Below are 22,897 nucleotides of genomic sequence, written 5' to 3'. Positions count from 1 at the left end.
GCAGGTAATTAAAGGAAGAAAATAAAGTCTGTCTGGGTATATTCACCTGTGTAAAATCATAGGCAGGAGGGAATGTTTTACACACACCCACCCACACACACACACTAGCACACAGGTACATGTATGCACATGCTCACATACACATGCACTTGTGAGTAATGTGTTTGGCCTTCTTGTGTGAAATGCATACGATTGAAAGTGAATTTGGATTAAATAAGAATAAAACACTGGAGTTGTGAGTGAGGCTGTCAGGGAAATGTCCATGAGAAGCCTGCTATACTCTCTGAATTGAATCATGTACTAGGCATCATCACATCCAAATTTCCACTTTTCCTTCAAAAGAACAATGAAAATCACCACCTGTGTCTTAGGAATACAGCCAGAAAGCTGAAGGAAAAGGATAATACCATCATTTGACAGGACACCCGGCACCTCTGGGCTCAGATAACCGAGCCCTTTGCTCCTCTCTAGGATAATCCGGTTTCCTAGAAAAAAAAAAGTATGTTTCCCAAAGGATCAAACAGAGCTCTTTCAAATGCCAGTAGAGAACAAAATGCAGAAGAGTAATAAGGACCAACAGAAACAAGAGTCAGAACAACTCACAAGCCAGTTCTATCCTATCACTGGTTAAGAGACTTATTCTCTGAAGTCTAAAAGCAAAGACACAGACATGTGATAGCAACATGGAGTGTTTGGACTTGAGTAGAAAAATCAAGGCATTGTTACAAATCAACAGGAGCATTTTGAAATTCCTCATATTTTAACCATATCTACAGAATACTTTTAATTTAAACCAATGGATCCATTTAAATTATTACCCTTTAAGTTATGGATGCTGAGATCTATAAATCTTTTTGCACATAGATTTTGAAAGAAGAGGTATTCAGAGAAGCCTCAGCCAAAGGAGGAGTTTCGTGCAGTTTCATACTATGATTTGGGATTTTCTTTGGGGATTAGATTATAAAGTGCCGCTGTTGAGACTATCTCTGGGGATTACATGTGAAGTGTGTGCAGAGAGTTTATCCCCAGAGTAAACATCACATACACAAGTGCTTTTGTGGATTAGCCTCTCCGTTTCATGGGAAACACAAACACCCTGCATCCCAGTAGGGAGTGTGATTCCTGGGCACATGGGAGAGGCAATGGTTCCTGGTTCCATGGTGAGTTTATGAGCACATGGGATACCTGCACACTAAGAAAGAAATTATTTGGCCATCTCTTCACTCACTCCTTCATACTAGAATTAGTTTTCTCCCCTAACCTATATTTTCTAAGCTGTCTCTCAATGCTCTTCTCCTCCAATCACAGAGACTAAAAGCACTGATCCTTTCATTTCTACCCATTTTCAACTTATGCTGACTGTTTTTTATCATTATCATTTCTGTATTTCCATTTTGGATAAACAGTCATGTATCCAATCCTCACTCCCTCCCAACTGAAGAACCTTCTACTTTCTTCTTGTAATTCTGAAAGGAATATGCCTAATTCCTAGGGTACACTTGCTAGGACACAGAAATCCAGAGCCCTTACGAGTCATCCTGAGGAACTGACTTGTTTTTGTTAGGCTGATATGCACACAACCTTTTGGAAGATGAAGAGTTCAACTCCATACATGGAGAATTCCTTGACAACCATGAACAGTGGTGGTAGTTCCATTCAAGGCAACCATAGGCATCTCAAAGAGTAGATTAGCCTTTCATTTACCTTAGTCTAATAGATGAAAATCTATCTAAACAAAATGTAGTAAACAGTTTGTTGTATTTCTACACCCTCTAAAAAGAGTCAACTCATTTTTCTCTCTCAAGAGGATCTTCATAACACAATCATCATCAATGTTTAGTAATGAACACTGGAATTTGATCTGCTTTCAGTAAGCCTGTGCACAAATGTATTTGGGATTTTGTTTGTCTAAATAGTCTCTAAAACATAAGGAAGTGGAATTCTATTACCTTTGCCAAAGTTCTTTGCTTTGATGTGTTTGTCTTCACATCCTCAACTTCATTGGGAATTTGTACTCCAAAAGACCAACCTCCAAGCCTGTTAGGAGTAAACACGAAATTAATCCAATCAGGGTACCAGGACTTCCACCCAAAGGGCTAGTCAGAACCAACATAGTACTTTCAGTTATCTCAAGACTTCTGAGCATGTCAGAACCATTGGAAGACTGCACAAATTGAGACTGCTGCTGGTGAGAATGACCCAACCTTATTCTAGCACTCAGAAGGAGTATTGCTGATGGAGAAGGAATAGACATGGCTCACCATACTAGAAGCTGTATTTATTAGAACTTAGTAGGAAACAAACACCATGGATGGAATTCGTTATGAGTCTTTGTGCTTTTTTTTTTTTTTAATTCGTAGGCATGCCCCCTCCCTTCAAACCCACTATTCAAGATGACTTGCCCCAGTGCAATCTTATAACCACCTGGTTTGGCTGTCATGCTCTGCACCTTTCCTTTACTACTCACAGCTTGCCTTGCTCAAGAAAACATCATGGAACTAGAGTTGGGTGAGATGCTCCTTTTCTTTTGAATTTCCTAATACCTTACACTTCCATCCATTATACAAATTACCATACTGAATTTTGTAATCATTAACTTGTTGGTTTGTCTTTCAGGAAGTTAATGGGATTTTTTTTCTGGGTGAGAATTATGTAACTTTATTTCAGTGGGCTATATGGTATCTTATACTTATTAAGCTTGCCAACATAGTTGACATCAGAAATAAAGGTTCACATTAATATTGGCTTCTCAGTCTCTGGGTGAAAAAGACTGAACAACAGGCTTGTGCCATAGCATCCTTACTACAAAAATTAAGGAACATGGGTGTGTTCCCATCTGGCTCAACTGAATTCATTCATCCACTCAATAAGCATGGACTAGATACTTCAGATATGCCAGGTACTATTCTAAGTTCTGGGCACACAACTTCTACCACATCACAGTGAGAAAAGAAAAGCAGAGGTTGTAGGATATATTTAAGGATACTAGGAGGGAAGGAAGCAATAGAGATGCAGACAAACCAGAGTGCAAAGGAGGTCAGTGTTGAGGGCAACAGCAACATACTGGCCTGGAAAAGAAGGAGAAAAAACAAATGCAAGGTGTTTTAGTATCCTAGCAGCATGGACAGCCTTTGGGATGTCTGCATCTATGAAGCAATGCAATGTGTTTTATGGACTTGGGAAATTTGACAGGATGGTTGTGGTGGTTTGAAAAAAATGGCCCGAAAGGGAGTGTGGGCTTGTTAGAGAAGTATGTCACTATGGAGGCAGGCTTTGAGGTCTCTTTTGTTCAAGCTTCCCTCCATGTGATGTTAGTCAACTTCATGCTGCCTGCAAGATGCAGGACTCTCAGTTATTTCTTTCAGCACCATGTCTGCCTGGAGACTGCATGCTCCCCAACATGATGATAATGGACTGAACCTCTGAACTGTAAGCCACCCAATTAAATGTCTCTTTATAAGAGCTGCCATAATTGTGGTGTCTCTTCCCAGCAATAGAAACCCAAAGTAAGACAATGGTGAAAGCTGCTGACATGTAAAGCAATGTGAAGCACTCATACCTATTTACCATATCTGTAGTCACATATTGGCTTCCAAAATTTCAACACAAAAAAATTTCCAAATTACAAGGAATTATAAGACATGGTTTGCGGTCAGGTTCCGTTACTAGGTGCTACACAGTAGAGGAAATTTTAACAAGAGCCCATTATTTCATTAGTTCCTCTGCTGTATCCCCTGAAGCACCAAAACTGCCACTGGCTCCCCCGCCTCTGGCAATGATGAGATCTCAATTGAAATAATTACCCCCAATGCTACAAAGGCTAAAAGTCAGCAATAAAGAACCTTATTAAGGCCTGGCTTTGAAATTCATATGAACACTACAGTGTGTATCAGACTTTTGAGCTTTAATGCACATTGCCACTTGGAACAATGGGTTTTTCCAAATTTCAATTGGCTCTCAAAGCCCATGAGATCCACACACATGTGGGTTCAACCAACTACTGGTGGAAAATATTCAGAAAATAACTGTGGCTACATTCCACATACACAAACATTTTATTCATCACTACTTTAACATACATTTTTACGATGTCAGGTACCATAAGTCATCAAGCTTTGACTAAAGAATGTGAGAAAATGAGTGGAGGTCTATGGTAGTACCATAGCACCATTTTATATAAGGGATTCAAACTTGTATGGATTAGGGTATCCTCTGGGTTCCTAGAAACAGTCTCTGTGCACGTGGAAGGACAACTGCAATTAAAAACAATAGTAAAGATCAACCAACAGTTTTGTACATACCTTGGTTTTGAAGATGGCATTAGTAAATACTCTTCCACGTCGTAGCCTGAGAGGTTGAGCAGTGTGTGTCCCAGGCAATTCGTCAGATAGGGAGCCCCGGCACTTTTATTTGGACACTTCTGTAATTGTTTTCAAAGACACAAAATAGAAACTTTTTGAGAACCTACACTCAGCTTACTGACATTACTTTAAACTAAATGTGACTTTCCCTAGCTTTAAATTTTCAATAAATTATCTCCAGCCCTTTTAGATATTCTGATGACTGAAATCTCTTTAAGTGCCTCCTGCAGCCAAGGGTTCCCAGAATTCCACTGTGACCTATGCTGCCAATTATATCCAAGAACTTCAAATCCTTTTTTGCTTGTAATTTTGGGCAGATCTATAGGAACTAAAAAAGGAAGATGTTTTCACTGACATGATCTTTCATTTGAAGACGCTGCAAGAGTCAGAGGCAAATAGAAGGAGAAGGGTAAGCAGGAGAATTCAAAGGCCTATGTTTCTTTCATATGTGTTAGAGGCCAAACTCAACCAGCCTGCTGGGCGTTTGCTAAAGTCTACTAGATGAAATGCCCATCAAATGAGGAAGGAGGGTGTGGTCAGCCCAATGGTAACCATATGACTACCATTCTACCACCAAGTTCACATTAAATGCTCTTCTCTGAGAGCAGATTTTGGGGTATAATATGTGAAAATAGGAAAACTGTCTCTGAACTTTTATTCCAGCCTTGGAAGCTTGTTTTCCCTCAGCCTTGTGTCACAGTTTCTTACGAAAACAATAGCACTGCTCTTGAGCATTTTTGCCATAGATATCACTCATTTGGCATCTTTCTTTTGGTGTATGCATATTACTGAAATCTTATATTTCACATGATTTGGGCTGAATTGGAGGCCATAATACCATTCTGATAGTTATTCATTCTCCTTATTCCCTTGAAACCCGATCTAATCCTAATAGACTCCAGGCTTGTGGTAAGAAAAGCCATTACTGTAAAAGAATGACTAAATCCAGACTCAAGAGCAAGAGCGTAGAGCACAACGCTAAAGGTTTCATAATAAATGGAAGAAGTGAGATGAAGAAAAGCAATAAAGATTTTTGGCCAGTACAAAGAAGTAAGGCATGCAGGTGTGTTCCCTGACCACAGTGGAAACATGGAAATGTGCTCTAACCTTAAGGTCACCAGTCCTCACAGTCCCTAGGGTGCAGCTGCATTGTCTTTCTCTCTTTCCTGAATTTTGTCTATGAGAAGAAAGCAGATGAAACACTCCAGAAGCCAATCAAGCTGCTGGAAATAATGGACCCCATAGGCCTTTAGCTAAAAAGGCCCATTAATGTGTTCTCCATGTGATCATTTCCCTTATGGATGATCAGTGAAGATCTCTCCTTTTTTTTTTTTTTTTTCTCCAGTGTCATGGCATTGCAGGCAGGACCACCATGCCTACTCTATACAATGCTGAGATCAAACCTAAGGCTTTGTGTGTTATATGTAAGTGCTCTACCAGCTAAAATACACCCATAGCATTTTGACAGGTAAATCTACAACCAGCTGATGGCTGGTTGTAGATAATAGATCTATGCCTTTCATTAATTAGCTTCTGATATTTCCTCTGAGATGAACTGCAACCAATTTTCCAAACAAATTTCAATTTGTTCTCCTTCACAGACAGAGTAGCTATGGGCTTCATCTCAAAAACAGGCATATCAAACATATTAGAAATCCTGAGAAGTATCTTGGGTTGTAATATCTAGTTCTCAGAATTTGAATAAAATTACAAAGAAAGCCTTGAGGTCACCCTGTTGTGAGATGTGAGGAGATTTCTCGCAAAGGGAAAGAAAGTCTAGTTTCTCATCTCTAACTGAAGAGGACTTACCTGCTCATTGCATCCTAGTGGGGTGTCATAATGATTAAGGGGCTTGAGCAGGGAATTGCAGGCAGAAGAGTCAGTGGGAGAGTTTTAAGTGTGAGCAGGGAATGGGCAAGCAGCAGAGGCTATAGAAGAAGGGAACCATGTTCACCGTAAGGGATGAAAACTTCCCATAAATAACCTAGTAAGTAAATATAGACATAAAGAGACTTAAGCAAGAAAAAAAAGAGGTAGGTGGAAGCAATTCATCTTTTTTAATGTGAACTTTAAATTTCAAACAACAAAGGGTGCTTCAGAAACATACCAGGCAGCCGCATGACTCCTGGAATTCTGGGCCAGAGTAAGGGTCCCTATGCCAGCTTGAAGAATTTCTCCTAAAGAACAAAAGGGAGAATTGAAAAGACCTTTTGATGAATGCATGTTCTGCCATAGTATAACACAGTTTACAAAACAGCCCCTCCTTGCTGCTAAGACAGAATTCTGTCATTTGTTTTCACAGTGTGAGCCACTAATCTGATGACAATGTTTTGTGACCATGCCAGGATTCCATGATGTGACATGGGGATTAACTGGCTGCTCACACTGAGCATGCGACAGGCTCTGTGACTTCCCAGAGCTGGGTTCTTTGGCAGACCCCAAGACTCTCAGATCATAACCAGATACTGAGAAGCAACTAATAATTGCTTATTAATTGCATTAAATTGACCTGTTAATTCACTTCTGTCATGTTATAGCAATTTAATCATTTATAGAAAAGCTATAATTAAATTTCCACATAAGGACAGATTGTGAGGGTTAGTAGGTAGGAATGAATAAACAACTCATACATTGTTTCCTACATTTATTTATTTGTGTGTGTGTGTGTGTGTGTGTGTGTGTGTGTGTGTGTGTGTGTGTGTGTATTGGGGTATGTGTGGTGTGTGTACACATGCTATACTGCATGGTGGAAGGCAAAGAACCATTGTGGGAATTAAATTTTGCCTTCTACCAGGTGGGTCTCAAGGGAATCAAGCTTAAGTCTTTGGGTTTAGCCACAAGGGCTTTTACCCACTGTGCCATCTGGTTGGCCACAGAAAAGCTTTTACGTTCTTTTTCTGTGTAGATTTTTATCCTTGAGAGCTCCAGACATTAGCTTTTTTACAATTTTAAGTCAAGTCTTACTTTCATATAGATGGGCCAAATTACTCAAATACTGAGAGAAAAAAAGTAAAATTGCCATTTACTAACCCAGAGGTAGCAATTAGATTTTTTTTTTTATCATATCCTCTGCTCACCCAGCTTTTCAGAATCTCAAGATCAGGGTAGCAGCTATAAGAGTTTCCACCATTAGTAGATGGTCACACAACAGAAAGGCTGGCCTGCCAAGCTGAACCCCAAACCCAGGCTCTGTCTACAGGTGTGTTGCTCCAATGGAAGACAAACACAATTTTCTAAATATGAAAAATAATCAGACTCATCATCATTATCATCATCATCATCTTATAATTAGCTCATAAAGTTAGGGATTCCTAATTTAACATGGGATGAATGCCTAAGGGTGCTACATTTTTTAACCAGGTGTCTATAACCCAATTACTTTTGTTTAAAAAAAAATGACTCTCACAGTCAACAGTCCTTTTTTATTGCAGTTGCCTTGGGTGACAGGTATGGAGGGCTGTGTCATGGATGTGACCTCTTCCTGCAGAGTCCATGTCTCAAAATCTGGTCTCAAAGATTGGTGCTGGGATGGGTGCAGCATTTGACAAGGAAGTCCTTGTGCAAGGTCACCAATCACAGAGGGCCATAAGCTCTTGGGATGGACTCATTGTTCCCATGGGACTTAGCCAACAAGGGTAAGCAAGGATTGCCTGGTCCTACATTTCTGACCAGTTACCTTACCATGTGTTCCCTTTCATGTGCAAACCACCATTGTCAAACCCACCATCATGCTGTTCACCAGAGCTACACAGATATTCATACCATCCTCTTATGCTGCAACAAAACTCTGAACTAAATAAACCTATTTTTCTAAAAAAGTATCTGGCTTCAAATATTTTGTATTGGTGGACCAATATGACTCCATCTTAAGATTATAAGCCATCTTGTTCCAAGATCAGAATAAATCAATTCCTGATTTCTGTAAAACTTAAGTTTGACCATGTCTTAACCCATTTTCTGGAATTTGACCTTATACCCTGACCTTCATACTCATAGATGTTCTGCCAAGCTACTACATAACCAAACACCCTTGGAAGCCCCCTAGCCTTACAGTTTGGGGGCCTGTAAAACTTCTCCTGTGTTTGGGGCTATTCTCACCAACACCACTTTAGGGAGATAGCCCTGACTGACAGAAAATAAAGCCTGCTTAATTCAACCAAAAAAACTGGGTTGGTGGTCATTACCTTGTTCAGTGAGATTAAACTATAGCCATAGAAGGAAAGTACTACAATTTTTTATAATTTAATGAATTTTTTCTAAATCCATATTGCCCCTTCTTAATCTTCTCTTTTTTAGCTTCCTTTGACAGAGAAAAACAACTGAGATTTGCATGCTAATCCATGATACTATTTAACAGATTTTAGTTTTTTGAGCATCTTAGCCTCCAACAATTTTTGTATTCAATGACTTTCTGTGAATTTGTGAATGCTCATAAGGGAGAAAGGCAAATGAAATTGCCCATTATGAATCAAACATGTCTTTGTAAATTTCTTTCTAGATATTAGCAATCTAAATATTCTTTGAGTAGTTCTCAGAGAACATCCCTAATATGTTCTGTAGGACACAACTACAATGATGTTTCTAAGTCAATGAGTTTTGAACAAAGTCAGGAGGTCCCTAACATTTGGGCTAAACAGGTCTCGGCACTATATGGACACCTGGAATTTTTAATAGTATAATACGCATCCTAAATCTCAAAGAGAGGGACAGATGCTGTAAGGTCCTCCTTTCTCCTCAAAACCAGTGTTCTGAGATATGTACTTGCTTAAAGGAAACAAAAGCTCCTTGGGAGACACTTTGCTGTTTGGAGTGAAGGTTATTTCTGTGCAAGAGCAAACACATTAATGCCAACAAAGACAGACAGAGGTTGAGTACGCTGTCCAGGCCACATAGCCAGTGAGGGTGAGATCTGATTGAGGCAGCCTAGTATCCATCCTGGTGTGTTCTTCATCTGGATACCTCAGGTTCACACTCTGTGCTTTCTACCTCTGATATTCACATTCATCTTCACAGATGAGCTTGGACAGAAGTGGTGTCAGGCCTCAGGAACTACCCTCACTACCAACGCAGCCTGCTATCTTACTCTAGGCACCAGCTCTAGATCAGGAATGGGGGCAGAGCCTGGGCAGAGGCCACTGGCACCGCTGTAAAGGAGATGACTTTTGAATATGTTTTGCCATTAATAAAGCATTGATTTAACCTGTGTGTTTCCTTTTTAGAGACCATAGAAAAGACCTGTCCTATTTTCCTGCTAACAATTCTTTCCTTGATACAACTTTGGGCCACAGATGTGTCACATGTGCTCCTGTTTCTGCTACTCAGAGGTATGTGTTTTACATCCTGTGTGTTTTCATTACAGATGAGAAGATGAAAACATTAACACAGAACCCTTCACTGAATAAATCACTTTATGTTTCAAGAGAGGACTGAAGTGAAAGAACATAATTTATTTTCTCTTAATTCTTCCACACGGAGACCATTAGTAGTCAGCCAGTCTCAACTAATTACCAGCATGACTAATGGGCAAAATACGTCATCATGAACTAGGAGACATATTCCTAATTTCTTTGTCTGAGTTTCTATGCTTATCACTGAAAAGACAGACTAGCATCCAAGACACCATCATGGCTTTTAACTCTAGCCATATCTGCTCCATTTATAATTATAAATTTCTTAGAACAGAGAACAGATTCTTTGTGTTAATCTTGAACCCTCTAATCCCACTTGATTTTTCAGTAGACCCTCAAGGAATAAAAGTTGTAGGAAATGACAGTGTGGGACCACTTATGAAGCAAGGCATGCCTTAATAGGGTTCACAGGCCAGACATCCCCTCAATGTTACTCTTGGAGCCCAGAGAAGTCTTATTCAAAGCAATCAGCATATACTAACAGGCTACCATTTCATTTTATAATTTCAATGGGTATATGTCCATGATATGCAGTGAAATATCGTGTGTGTTTTTTGTTCTTACATATGTGTTAAATGCATGTGAGTGTGCAAGTCTATAAGTAGCCTCATATAAGGACAAAAAGGTCAGAGGAGGGCATGGGCTATCTTCTTTGGAACTGTGCCTTTATTCCTGTGAGAGAGCTTTTCTCCCTGTGCTGGTAACTCAATATTTTCATAGTCTGGCTGGCCAATGATCTCTGTCATTCTTTACTCCTAAATGCTAGATTTACAAGCATACACACTCATGCCTAGTTTTTTCCCCCCACATAGGCCCTAGAAGGCATTCCTAAGTTCAAGTCTTCATGCTTGCACAATAAGTGTTCTTACCCACTGAGATGACTCCCCAGGCTAAAGTGATATTTTAATATGTATGCAGTGTGTAATGATCAAACTGGGAGTATTAACAAAATCACCACCAGAAACATTTATCATTTCTTTGCATTGGGAACAATCAAAATGCTGTGGAAGCTATTTTGAAATACTTAGTTGTCAATCATATCATTAAAAATTATATTTGCCACCCAACCACATACCTATGCTCATTAATCTTCCTCTCTCTATTCATTCTCTGCCCACCCTTTCCAGGCTCTGATAATCACTATTAGAGGGTCTCCATCTATAATATGAAGTGTTGCTCAATAAGTGAATGTTTTGAGGGCATCACTTAAATGCAACATGGTCATTTGTAAATACTGATTCTACGTTTTAAATGCAAAGTTGTTTTACCTCAATGAGTCTCACCAGCACAACTGCCCAAACATGAGCTGAACAGTAATAACACCAACCGACAAACCAAAGTAGACAAGGGAAAGCCCACGATGCCTCAGCCTTTCTCAAAGAACTATAAGCAACTAAGGAATGCTAAATGGTAGAAACTATCTTTCTCAGGGAAGAGTGCATCCATTGGTTATCCAATACCAAATGGTCAGTCCTGGAAACATGCGTACAAGTAACATTATACAGACTAAGTATGTAGATGGCTTTTTCTATGAATTGACAGCTCGTTATTATGTCTCATAATAGAGATGTATTATTAATGACAAAAGCCTAGCTGCAGTTTAGGCTTGCTTCTAACTATTTCTTGTAACAAATTAACCCATATCTTTTTGTCTACATTCTTTTATGTGACTCGGTTACCTTTACTCTGTACTGCCCAGCCTGCTTCCTCTGTGTTGGGCCGGAGCCCACCTTTCTCTCTCTGCTCCCACCTCTTTCTGTCTAGAAGTCCCTGCTATACCCCCTGCCTAGGTATTGGCCATTTATTTTTTTTTATTAAACCAATCACAGTGACATATCTTTATATAATATAATCAAATATCTAGCAACACTGAGTAGGTTATATTTAGAAACACATCAATAAATACATGTAAGTATACAATGACAAGGAAAACAGAGTCTATACATTTGAAAGGGAGGACGAGGGACAGAGGGGAAGACATGGGCAGAATACATGTTGCAATTAATGATAATCTTAATAATTTTCAGTAAATTAAGAGAAACTGGCAAGTGGCCACTTATCCAGAAACATAAAATGGCAACATTACAATCCAAAAGACATGCATCAAGGCAAATAGATGCAGAGATTGGCCAAGGTGTTAGGATAATTGCAACTGGGCTATCCATAAAGTTCTGGCCTTTCCTCTATTGCCTTGAACAATTTATAATTTTTTTTCCAAATTTCAGATTCCTCATGTAAGAGGAAGAGCTGTCTATAATATATTTCAGTGTTTGGGCGGGATTTAAATAGACCAGTAGAAGCAAAACCACTATGGAATCTGAATTTCAATGCCAGGCATGGAGCACACACCTTTGATCCCAGCCCTGGATAGGCAGCAGAAGAAGGGTAGGAGTTCAAGTCAGATTCAGTTACATACTAAGTTTGAGGTCAACCTGGGATAGTTGAGATGCCAAATAAGAAATGAAACATAACAATAATAATAATAATAATTGTTATTATTATTATTATTACTATTACTATACCTATGGCTTGTATGCATCTTCTAGGTACCATGACATACATTCCCAGGTTGATCTTTAATTTACCTACAAAATAGTGACACTAGATAAATATTCCAACTACAGAAGGAAACCAAAACTTCTCAAGCTTAAATGGTATGTCTGAGGTTACACAGATACAGAGGTGGTCATGGCGAGGCTGTGGGTGAAAACAGTGACTATTTTTTTCATTTTGATTACTACAGAAAAGTTGTTGTGATTGCATTTTCTGTTTTGTATCAAGCTACTAAATGAATCATGAAGTGTAGCATGTATGACAGTAGGGTATTATTTAGCTATAAAGAATTAAATCATGTAGCAATGTGAGTAGAACTACTTATAAACAATAAAATAAGCCAGACACAGAAAGAACACTACCATGAATTCTAAATATCTATGTTACCTACTAACTTAAAAATAATGCCTCAACATGTGTAAGTTTTCTCTACAAAGCAAATAACAGTTAACACATAATGTATGCTTAATTGCTATAGAAGTCCTTTTAGCTTTGACTTTTCTCGTGTCAAAAAAATTCTACTAATAATACTATTTTTTGTAGTTCTACAGAGCATATGTCTATGAAGGATAGGAATAGATAATTAGTCAGTTTATTTCTAGCCTTTCCATACAATGAGACCCATTCATTAAACCCACTGATGTCCTACCTATTAATTAAGCTGATTTTGCTCAATGTAGCCTACATTGGAACATGGAATAATTCATCATGGAGGGAAGCAACATTCCAGTCTCTCATTTTTGGGTGTTGGCATCTCCGCTGTGCAGAAGGCACCAGATACTTACAGCTGACCATCAGCACAGAGAGGATCCTTATCTCCAAACTTTCGCAGAAGCACTTGGGTGAGGTCCATACCATGACTTCCACTGCTGTTGATGGTAAGGAAACAAAGTGCCATTAGGAACTCCCAAGGAGAACAGACACATTCTGGCCTCACTCTAGTGAAGCTGGTTGAGCTAACACATCCCAGAGCACCAGATAAAGCTAATTCCCCAATTGTTTTGTGGCAAAGGCCATGAGCCAGGATGTCTTCAAGCACAGCTTTTACCAACACACATATGTATTGGGAGATGTTGCTAGACAACTCACATTATTTTCTAGATGTTTTCAATTAATTTTCTAAGCACTTTAACTTACTTTCATGGGTTTAAAATCAAATTCTAAAGGCTGCCTAATATGTCACATTATGTTAATTTGTTAAAATCAGTAAAAGTATTTTCTACATGCTGGAGCTCTAGCTTGGAAAAATTATTGATCCTATTACACAGTAATACAAAAATGTAACCTATATTTATATCCTTTGGTTTCTACATGTCCTTGAATCATAGTAAGAAGTCTTCAGTACAGAATTGGACCTGTGTTTAAAGCACACATTGAGTGATGATGTTTAGTTTTCTGGCCATGGGCCTCAAGTATATTTATAGTTCAAGATATGTAGAAGGTCAGTGACACTGTCTTATCTTGCTGAAGATAGAATCAGCAGTAATACATTCAAGTCATTTTGAAGGAATATATAGAAACAAACACTAGAAAAAAAAGTTTTGTGTATCAACTGTAAGAAATGTCTGGAATATATTTCCAACTTCTTAAAATTGGAATAATAGATAGTAGGGTTCATCTCATTTGATTACAACTCAGAACTGGAAAACTTATAAAATATAGAAGACTTTTAAGATTGTGGATAACACACAAATATAGTTGGACAGAATGTCAAGGAAATAAACTGGGTAAATTTGATAACAGTTATCCAAAGTGTTCTAGCTTCAGTAGCAAAGAGAAATAAGGACTTTTATAAAGCAGAACAGGGTAGAAGTCCCAAGTCCATCTTCGAGTGATTGGACTGGTTTGTGGAGCTCTTTCCTCCCAGTGACAGAGAGGGAGGCAGCTGATGGCAACTAATCCGTGGCATAAGACAGAAGACAGGAACTGCTCTGTACTTCCAACAACACATTTTCAGTGACAGAAAGGAGAGTGGAGGGAAGAAAAGCTTGCGCACAGCAAAGGCAACAGCAGGAAAGGAGATACAAAAAGCCCTTTCTTCTCACTCAACCAGAGTAGCTGGGTGATGCCAGTTTTCAATTTCAATTTAATTTATAACATTTATTGTTTTAGGAATTACACACACCATGAGATGCAATTTATGGGAATCAGTTCTCTCCTTTCATGATGTGGGTTCTGAAAATCAAACTTAAGTCATCCAACTTGGTGGCAAGTGCCTTTACCCACTGAGTCACCTTGCTGGTCCTATGAGATTCAAGTTTTTAAAAAGATTCTTGACACACTGAATCAGTGGTTTGGCCCCCTCCAGACCTTGAATAGCTTCCTTGAATAGCACACTGTGGGAACCAGAGCAAATGTCACAGTACTATGCACTAGAACCTGGCCAGCAGAACTCTTGGAACAGCAGGGGAGAAATTAACCGAGGTAGAAATCCAACTGAAGTCAGAGTCAAAGCAAGTACCAGACATTGAAAAGGACCAGGGATGGAACAGCATTTATAGCCCAACCTGAGATCTCTTGCTAACAGGACCATGTAGAATGTCACCCAGAGCTGTGACCACCATTTTCAATCAATTCAGTCACACACACACCTACACACACACACACAGAAACACACACATGCACACACACAGGCACACACACAGACACACACATAGTCACACACACACCACACACATGCACACACATGTACGCACGCGCACACACACACACACACACACACACACACACACACACACACACACACACACCAATGTGTAAATGACATCTATGCTACAGCCTGTAAAAGAAGACACAGCTGTAGCTGACACCCATTGGAAGCAGAAGAGTCCAGAACCAGATCCAACACCCAGTTTTGTAGCTACATTTACTCTGAGGCCTTAGACCTGTCTCTTCCTTTCACATTTCTCCTTTCTTTAATATCTTGTCTATTTAGAAGGCTACCTGTATTCTTCACTGTTTCTTCCCTTTATTTTTCCCTGTCTGGCTTTTTTTTCTGCTTCTCTTTCTTCTTTCCTTCTTTCCTTCCTTCCTTCCTTCCTTCCTACCTCCTTTTCTTTCTGTTTCTTTTTTATGTTTAGTCCCTTTTGATAGGCTTTCCCAAAGGATAAAGTTTCTCTGGTTTGCAACCCTTTATATTTTTCTGTTCTCATTTTACCTTCATCCTGAGACCCCTCATTTCCCCCACTGTCCCTACTGTAGTTTACTCACAGTGGGTTTTTTTTTTTTTTTTTTTTTACTATTATCACATACTAATCACTAGTCTTACTGTGCTTTCCTTCTTTCACACATACACTCAGTAACTACTATTTAGTGTATACTCTACTATAACTGTCCCTTTCCTTCTTAAAATGGTTCAGTTGAATGGCCAGTTTCACTTTAATTGACTTTTATTGCATTTTCACACAGGGGATTACTGGGTATGACCCCTGATGCTACAAGCATGTGGGTTGAGGATATAGTAATTGAGAAAGATCCTCAGGGAAGAGAAACAATATGTCAGGTAAACTACAAATCATTCCCACAAGAACACTAAAGTATGTGAAAACTAAGTATGTGAAAACTCAAAGCATTATTAGAAAGGAAAACTAAGTATGTGAAAATTCAAAGCATTATTACTCCTCAAAACAATATTGATCCCCCACAGAAATGTCCAATGAGGGTGTGTTCAATAAAATCTAAGACAAAGAATTCAAAAGAATGGTTATCAGAGCCAGTTCCAGGATAAACCCCAAAGCTACAGAGAAACCCTGTCTCAAAAAATAATTTTAAATAAATGAAAGAAAGAAAGGTTGCAAGTATGTTCAAAGAAATCTAAAAATCTAAGAAGACAAAAAAAAAATACATGGAAGTCTACAAAGAGAACCATGAATGAAATAATAAAGTTAGTATGGAAGCACATAAAAGTAAACTTCATAGGAAAAAAAGTAGACTTATTTTTAAAAAGCTGAAACAGAAATGTAAAGTTTCCTTTTTCAGGTTAGGAAAGTTTTCTTCTATGATTTTGTTGTATATATTTTCTGCACCTTTGAGCTGGGCTTCTTTGCCTTCTTCTATACCTATTATTCCTAGGTTTGGACTTTTCACAGTGTTCCATATTTCCGGGATATTTTATGTTAAGGACTTGTTGGATTTAAGATTTTCTTTGGTTGATGAATTTATTTCCTCTAGTTTATTGTCAGTGCCTGAGATTCTCCCTTCCATCTATTGTATTATGTTGGTTATGCATGTATCTGTAGTTCCTGATTGTTTATCCAGCTTTTCTATTTCCAGTATTCCCAGAAACTAAGAAATAAGGAGGACTGTAACAGAGACATACAGGGTCTCCTGGTGAAGGGGAAAGGAACAAGAGCCCCTAAACAAATTAGGAGCATGGGGGGAGAGGGAAGGGAGGTAGGAGAAAGAGAAGGGAAGAAGCGGGGTGGAGAACATGGGGGATCAGGAAGATTAAGTAGAGAGATGAATAAAGGAGAGCAAGAAAAGACACACATCAATAGAAAGAGCCATTATAGGTTTAAAGAGAAATCTGGCACTAGGGATTTGTACAGAGATCCACAAGAATGAATCCAACTAGGAATCTAAGCAATAGTGAAGAGGCTTCCTTAAATGCTCTTCCCCTATAATGAGAATGTTGACTACCTTAAATGCCATCTTAGAACCTTCATCCAGTAGCTGATGGAAGCAGAATCAGAGATCCACAGCTAAGCACTAAGCCAAACTCCTGGAATCCAGTTTCAGAGAGGGAGGAGTGACAAACAAATGGGTCAAGTCCAGGTTGGGAAAACCTGTTAACCTGAGCAATGGGTGCCAGCTAGGAGGACTGGGTTGTCTATGAGGACCTCTGGCAGTGGAACCAGGATGTATACCTAGTATACAGACTTCAGGAGCACATTCCCCATGGAGGGATAATTCTTTATCCTAGGGACACAGGGGAGGGCCAAGGCCCTACCCCAAATGACTTGACAGATTTAATGATCCCTCATGGAAGTCCTCACTCTCCCTGGGGAGTGGATGGGGGATGGGATGGGGAGGGCAGTGGTGGGCATGGGAGAATGGGAGGGAAAGGAAACTGGGATTAATATGTAACATAATAAAATGTTAAATAATAATAATAAAGAAATGTAAAGTTTAATAAGTCCAATGAAATTTGCTTGGAAAGCTTAACAGAGTGGATTAAGTACCGGATTTTGAAGACACAGCAGAAGAAATAGAACATTCTGACAATTATGAAGATAATAAGGTAGACATAGAACAAGAAATTTGAGGAAACGATAAATAGATCAAACATATGAATCACAGGCAGGCTTAGAATGATGTGTTTAAAACTCTGAAAGACAAAACACACAAAATTATATTACTATATTCAGCAAAATTACCTGTAAAAATTGGAGAATTAAAAGGAATACATTCCATGATAAATAGAATCTAAAACTCACGTCCATTAAGGAAGCACTCTATAAGTGACTTATAAAAACCTCTTTTAGAGAAAAGGGAAAGATGGACACATTCATGAAGCTACAAGAAAAATAAACTGTGATAGAACAGTGGTTAATCAAGTGAGAATCAATAAAACCAAGTTCTACCAAGCCAACAAAAGGCAATAATTAATATGCATCTTTTAATAGTATCTCAGAATGTACACTGTCTCCATTCCCTAAACAGAATATATATACTAGCAGATTTTGTTAAAAATGAGGACCCATCTATTTGTTATCTCCAAGAAATTCAACTCACCATTAAAGACAAATATAACCTCAAGTTAAAAAAAAGTAGAAAATGAATTCTAAGCTAATAGAATAATAAAGCAAACAAGGGTCACTATTCACATGTGACAAAATAGACACCAAACAAAAATTAGTCATAAAGTAAATTCATACTAGCTAAAGAAACAACCCAGCAAGAAGCTACTTCTATTCTAAGTCAATGTTCAATGAACACTGACACACACAATTTCATAAAACAAACACTGTATGTAAAGACACAAATTAATTCCAAAGTCTTTAATAAAAAATTCTTACCAATAGATGGGTCATCTTATCTATAGAGAAACGTGAGGTAAGTGACATCATAGATCAAACAACTAAGCAGACATCTATAGAATATCTCATCCAAATACTGAGAATAAACGCCATAAGCAATAGTATATGAAATTTTCCTTGAAGTAGGTCATATAGCATAACACAAAGCAAGCCTAATGAATATAAAAACCATGAAACAAATTCTTGTATTTTTATCTAATAGCAACTAGGTAAAACATGACAGCAGTGGCAAGAGAAACCATAGAAACCACACAAACTCATAGGATTGAACAACACACTAATTAATAATTCATTAGAAAAATCAAGAAAACTCTAATCCTATCATTGGAGGAAACTGAAAACATAACGTATCAAAACCTAAAGCACACTGAAAGTACTTCTGAATAGAAAGCTTAGACCTACAGATGCCTGCTTCAAAAATTCAGAGAGGAAGAAAACAAAATTGGCCATGGTTACCACCACCCCCTGAGGAGCTCCAAAAAGTCTTCTAGACCCATAGAGTCTAAGGGCAACATGGAGGCAGCAAAAGAGTCCAAAGAGTATGCAGTAGCTCAGGAACAGCTAAGAAAACAGGCAAGTCTTATGGTAAGATGCTTTTTAAAAATTGGACTCAAGAAATCAGAAAGAAAGATTGAGTCATGCACAGTGAATCTATACCCTTCACCTCTGTTTCTCAGCCAGCAGGTTGCAAGCACGATGGTCATGCCCAGTGAGCCACAGGACTGCCAGCACCAAGAACAGGTACATGTGCATTGGACTGGAGCTCTTGCAGAAACAGGTCAATACTAAATAGGGCTGGCCCTAAGTCCACTAGCCAGCTCCCAGCATGAAACCACTGTAATGTAGCCAGAGCTGCTTGCCCTGCTGGAACAAAGAAAGGGCAGAGCAGCCTACGGGTACAACAGTCATGCCAGATGAGCTGTGGGGAGGCCAGTACTGACGACAGGGTGGCGTGCAGTGGCCTCGAGCTCTCTTGGAAACAAGTCCTTACAGGATAGCACTAGTCTTAGGTCCACCAGCCAGCCGGCACCCAGCATAGATTCACTGTGGCTGAGCCCCATGCTGTTTGTCCCTCTGGGAGACCCAGAGTGCAGAGCAGTAGCCTATAAGCACAAAGGTCAAGATCAGCAAGCCTCGGAGCAGCAGACATCAAGAGCAGGAAGGTGTGAGGCAGCTAGAAGCTCACACAGAACCTCTTCCACACAGGATGGTTGGCTGCTGTGAGGAGCCAATGATTCAGAGGTTGGGACCAGGCCTGTCCATCAACTGCTGTAAATCAGGTCTCAAAAGAGCCTCGCAGATTATCCTGTGTATTCTGACTTCAGAAATAATACAAGTACTAACACTAGAGGGAGTGGGGCCTAGGGACCAAAGCCTGGGTCTTGCCAGGATAGGCAGTTCCTCTACTTGTGAGCTATACCCCAAACTCCTTATATGAAAATCTATTTGATATTAGAAAAAAATGATGCCATTGCTGAACGACATCACCAGCTCATTAACTGACACCAACACAGCCACAAAGTCACTTCTAAACAACAAAAAAGAGTATCTTGCCTGAAAAAGTATGTTTCCGCAGTCTCATAATGCCCAGGTGTCAGTTTGAGAGGAGGGTATGTGGTAGCCAGAGGCTGCACCATGAACAAGCCCATGGCCAAGGCCACAAAGAGCACCGGCAGCAGCAGGTCTGAGGTGGTGCTTTTCCAGGCTCGTAGTGTATGCAGCAGCCGCTTCCTCAGAAGTGCCACTGCCTGTCCCAGAAGCAGCTGGAAGCCCCGCATGGGCTCAAACAGGGTTCCTACAGGTAGCATCCTCACCGTAGAGACACCTGCAGGGGGTGAAGGGTTTGGACAGAGTGAGCCAGATGCAGATGGATGGGGCTTCTTGCTCCTACCTGGTTCTGATGAATCTCACCATTCTTCCTGAAGAGACCTGGTCCACCCTCCAGGTGTCCTCACACTGACTGGTAGGTTCTTTACCCCGACAACCACTGCTGGGCTTTCTGGATCCCTGTTATGGCAACTATACTATCACTTGAGGCACTAAACACAGGAACCAAGAAAAGACCTCCTCCAGTGCACCTGGTGGTTGAAACGAAGCTGAATCACTGGTGAATTCTGAGGCATCAAAGACAGAAAACGGGCTGGAGGTTCTATGAGTCCTGCTACTCTAACTGAGCTGCCTAAGGAGAGGAGGGTTGAAGAGTTCATGTCTCTTCAGCACCCGCTCTCCACCCTTCCATCTCTCCTATTCTTTTCTTCTGCCCTTAATTTGAATCTTTCCTGGGAAAGATGCACATGTTGGAAATCAGAAAGAACCATGGCGTCTGCTCTCTCTCTCTCTCTCTCTCTCTCTCTCTCTCTCTCTCTCTCTCTCTCTCTCTCATGTCACCAGCCATAGAGACTTCTGTGCTTTCAGCCTTAACCCATAGAGAAGAGAGCTGCACACCATCTGGATGGTCTCTGCTCCAGGGACAGATGCTAAAATTCCACGTCACCATTAATACTCTCCCTTCATCCTTCCTTTGTGGACAGCCTCCAGCATGGAATAAAAATTTTGAAAGAAAACCATGAACCAGTAACGTGTAGGCCATCTATAAACACCCATCAGTGGTGAGCATCTGCAGTCATTACATCACTACTGTATACCTGCCCCAGGATAGTAGGTCACAGCGTCCAGACAAAGTTGTCAAAGACCAACAGTGAGGCAAACCTCTGTCCTGGGGAAAGGATGAGCTTGCTCAGTCACCCCCAGGAGCAACTCTTTCCAAGGTCTAAGGTTCTCCAGCAAAACAAAGTGAGTACAAAGCATTTTGCAATCAAAGTAGTGACATCAGAGAACAGCTGTAGGAACTGATTGTTCTGTTCGCAAGCACCAAAGTAAAAGGCGGTTTGTAAAAGAACAGCAAATTAGCTCTACAATGAAGTAAAACAGGAGCCACTTTTGAAAGATCGATTATTTGTGATAGTGTTAAGATGGGAGCTGGAGCACGGTGGTGTGAAAACACGTATCTGGATTACTCCTTTATTTGTCTAAGGTACTGAATGGTGACTTTATACATGGCTCGTATTGGGTTATTTGGTTTCTGTCGAAAAACACATAATAGGTGTTGGGATGAATGAACATGTAAAGAAATAACACAGCACAATGGAGGAGTATGGTGCTGAGATCCAATAGGAAATCTTTAGTGGTATAGGAAAGAGAGTGTTCAGAGAGTTTTCAATCCAAAGCAGGAGATGCAGATCACCATGACTTATGACATAAATAATTCTGATATAGCATGACATAGGGTACCCTCATAGCATGTGGCAGGACAGAAGGTGAACAGTGGTCAAGAAGAAAAGCCAGGGCAGTGCTCTACTCAGGACTCAAGATGCCTCCAGCATCTTGGTTAGACCTGCACTTCAGACTATTCAAGCAGGCTATAAGGAGCAATGGTTAAATATTAGATTTATCTGGAGACTTTAAAATGCCAACTTCCTGGCGCTATTTCAGGAAGCCATCCAAGTCTCAGACAAACAAATGTGCTTATTCTGACCTCCCTGATGCTGAGCCTGTCTGTGGTGATATTTAATGCATTATCAATGATGGCCCAGATGTGGCTCTCATAAAACACTTACCTCAGCCAATACAGGGACATTAGTGCTAGAAAAGGAAACTGATCATGATGCTCTCACTTCTACGATGCTATACACTAACCCTTTGCATTGTGCAGGCAGGACAGTCATACACACGAGGCAACGGAGATCAAAGTCCTGAAAGGTCATCAGGTTGCCCACTTCCTGAGTTTCTAGATGTGATTTCTTTGTGATAATGATTTAAGGTCTGTGCTGGCTTCTGGCTGAGGAGCGCTATCAGGCAAATGACTTATTCTGCTTTGCTTCAAAGGGCACCAAAGGGCCCCGGGCAGGTCCTGTGACTATTTCATCACTCCCATAGCCACCACTTCCAGAAAGTCACACCCCACAAATAGACCGTTCTGCAGGACCTTTTGATACCACAGCTGACCGCACACACTTATAAATTAGGTGCTTTCTTATGTGTATGTACAGAAGGCAAAAGATTATAAGTGTTGTTTGTGTGTAGGAGGAAGGAGCATGTCAAATATCTACTCAGACAACTTCCCCTGGTGATGAAATAGTGTGGAAGTTCAGGTGGAGAGATATGGCCTATGTTACCAGTGCCTTCAGTCCTTAGAGAGTCTTGTGGGTACCATAGCAGTGTGGAGAAACCCAATCTTCACTAGCCTGTATATGAATCCACTGTTAGCCACCCTAATACTGTGTGGCATTTGAAAAACTATATAACCTCTCTGAATGTCGTCTCCTCAATTTAAAAGAGAGATTTAAAATAATTTCCTTCCACATAATGAGGGTTACTAGGATATTTATGAAACTATAAAAGCAGGCACCATGTCAACCTCCAGTTACAACCAATGTCCATCAGACAGCCTCAGTAAGTCTGTGGAAGAAAGGTGTGCCTCCCATCAAGAATATCTCTACCTTTCCATATAAGTTAATTGGATGTAAATGAGAAAAAT

The 22,897-nt window shown here is 39.9% G+C and overlaps 1 protein-coding gene across 1 annotated transcript in view; it reads right to left on the bottom strand.

Moving 5' to 3' along the window:
• The window catches only part of Abca13 (ATP binding cassette subfamily A member 13), a 421,036-nt gene that overhangs the window by 139,785 nt on the left and 258,354 nt on the right, over positions 1-22,897 (bottom strand). The window contains 6 exon segments of the mRNA XM_051200607.1: positions 1,950-2,037; positions 4,302-4,420; positions 6,469-6,535; positions 9,138-9,156; positions 13,115-13,191; positions 19,915-20,185. Of these exon segments, the coding sequence (XP_051056564.1) occupies positions 1,950-2,037; positions 4,302-4,420; positions 6,469-6,535; positions 9,138-9,156; positions 13,115-13,191; positions 19,915-20,185 (641 nt within the window).

The sequence above is a fragment of the Phodopus roborovskii genome, unplaced genomic scaffold (assembly GCF_943737965.1).
Source record: "Phodopus roborovskii unplaced genomic scaffold, PHOROB, whole genome shotgun sequence".
NCBI lineage: Eukaryota > Metazoa > Chordata > Mammalia > Rodentia > Cricetidae > Phodopus > Phodopus roborovskii.
This window is presented reverse-complemented; position numbering and strand designations above follow the sequence as displayed.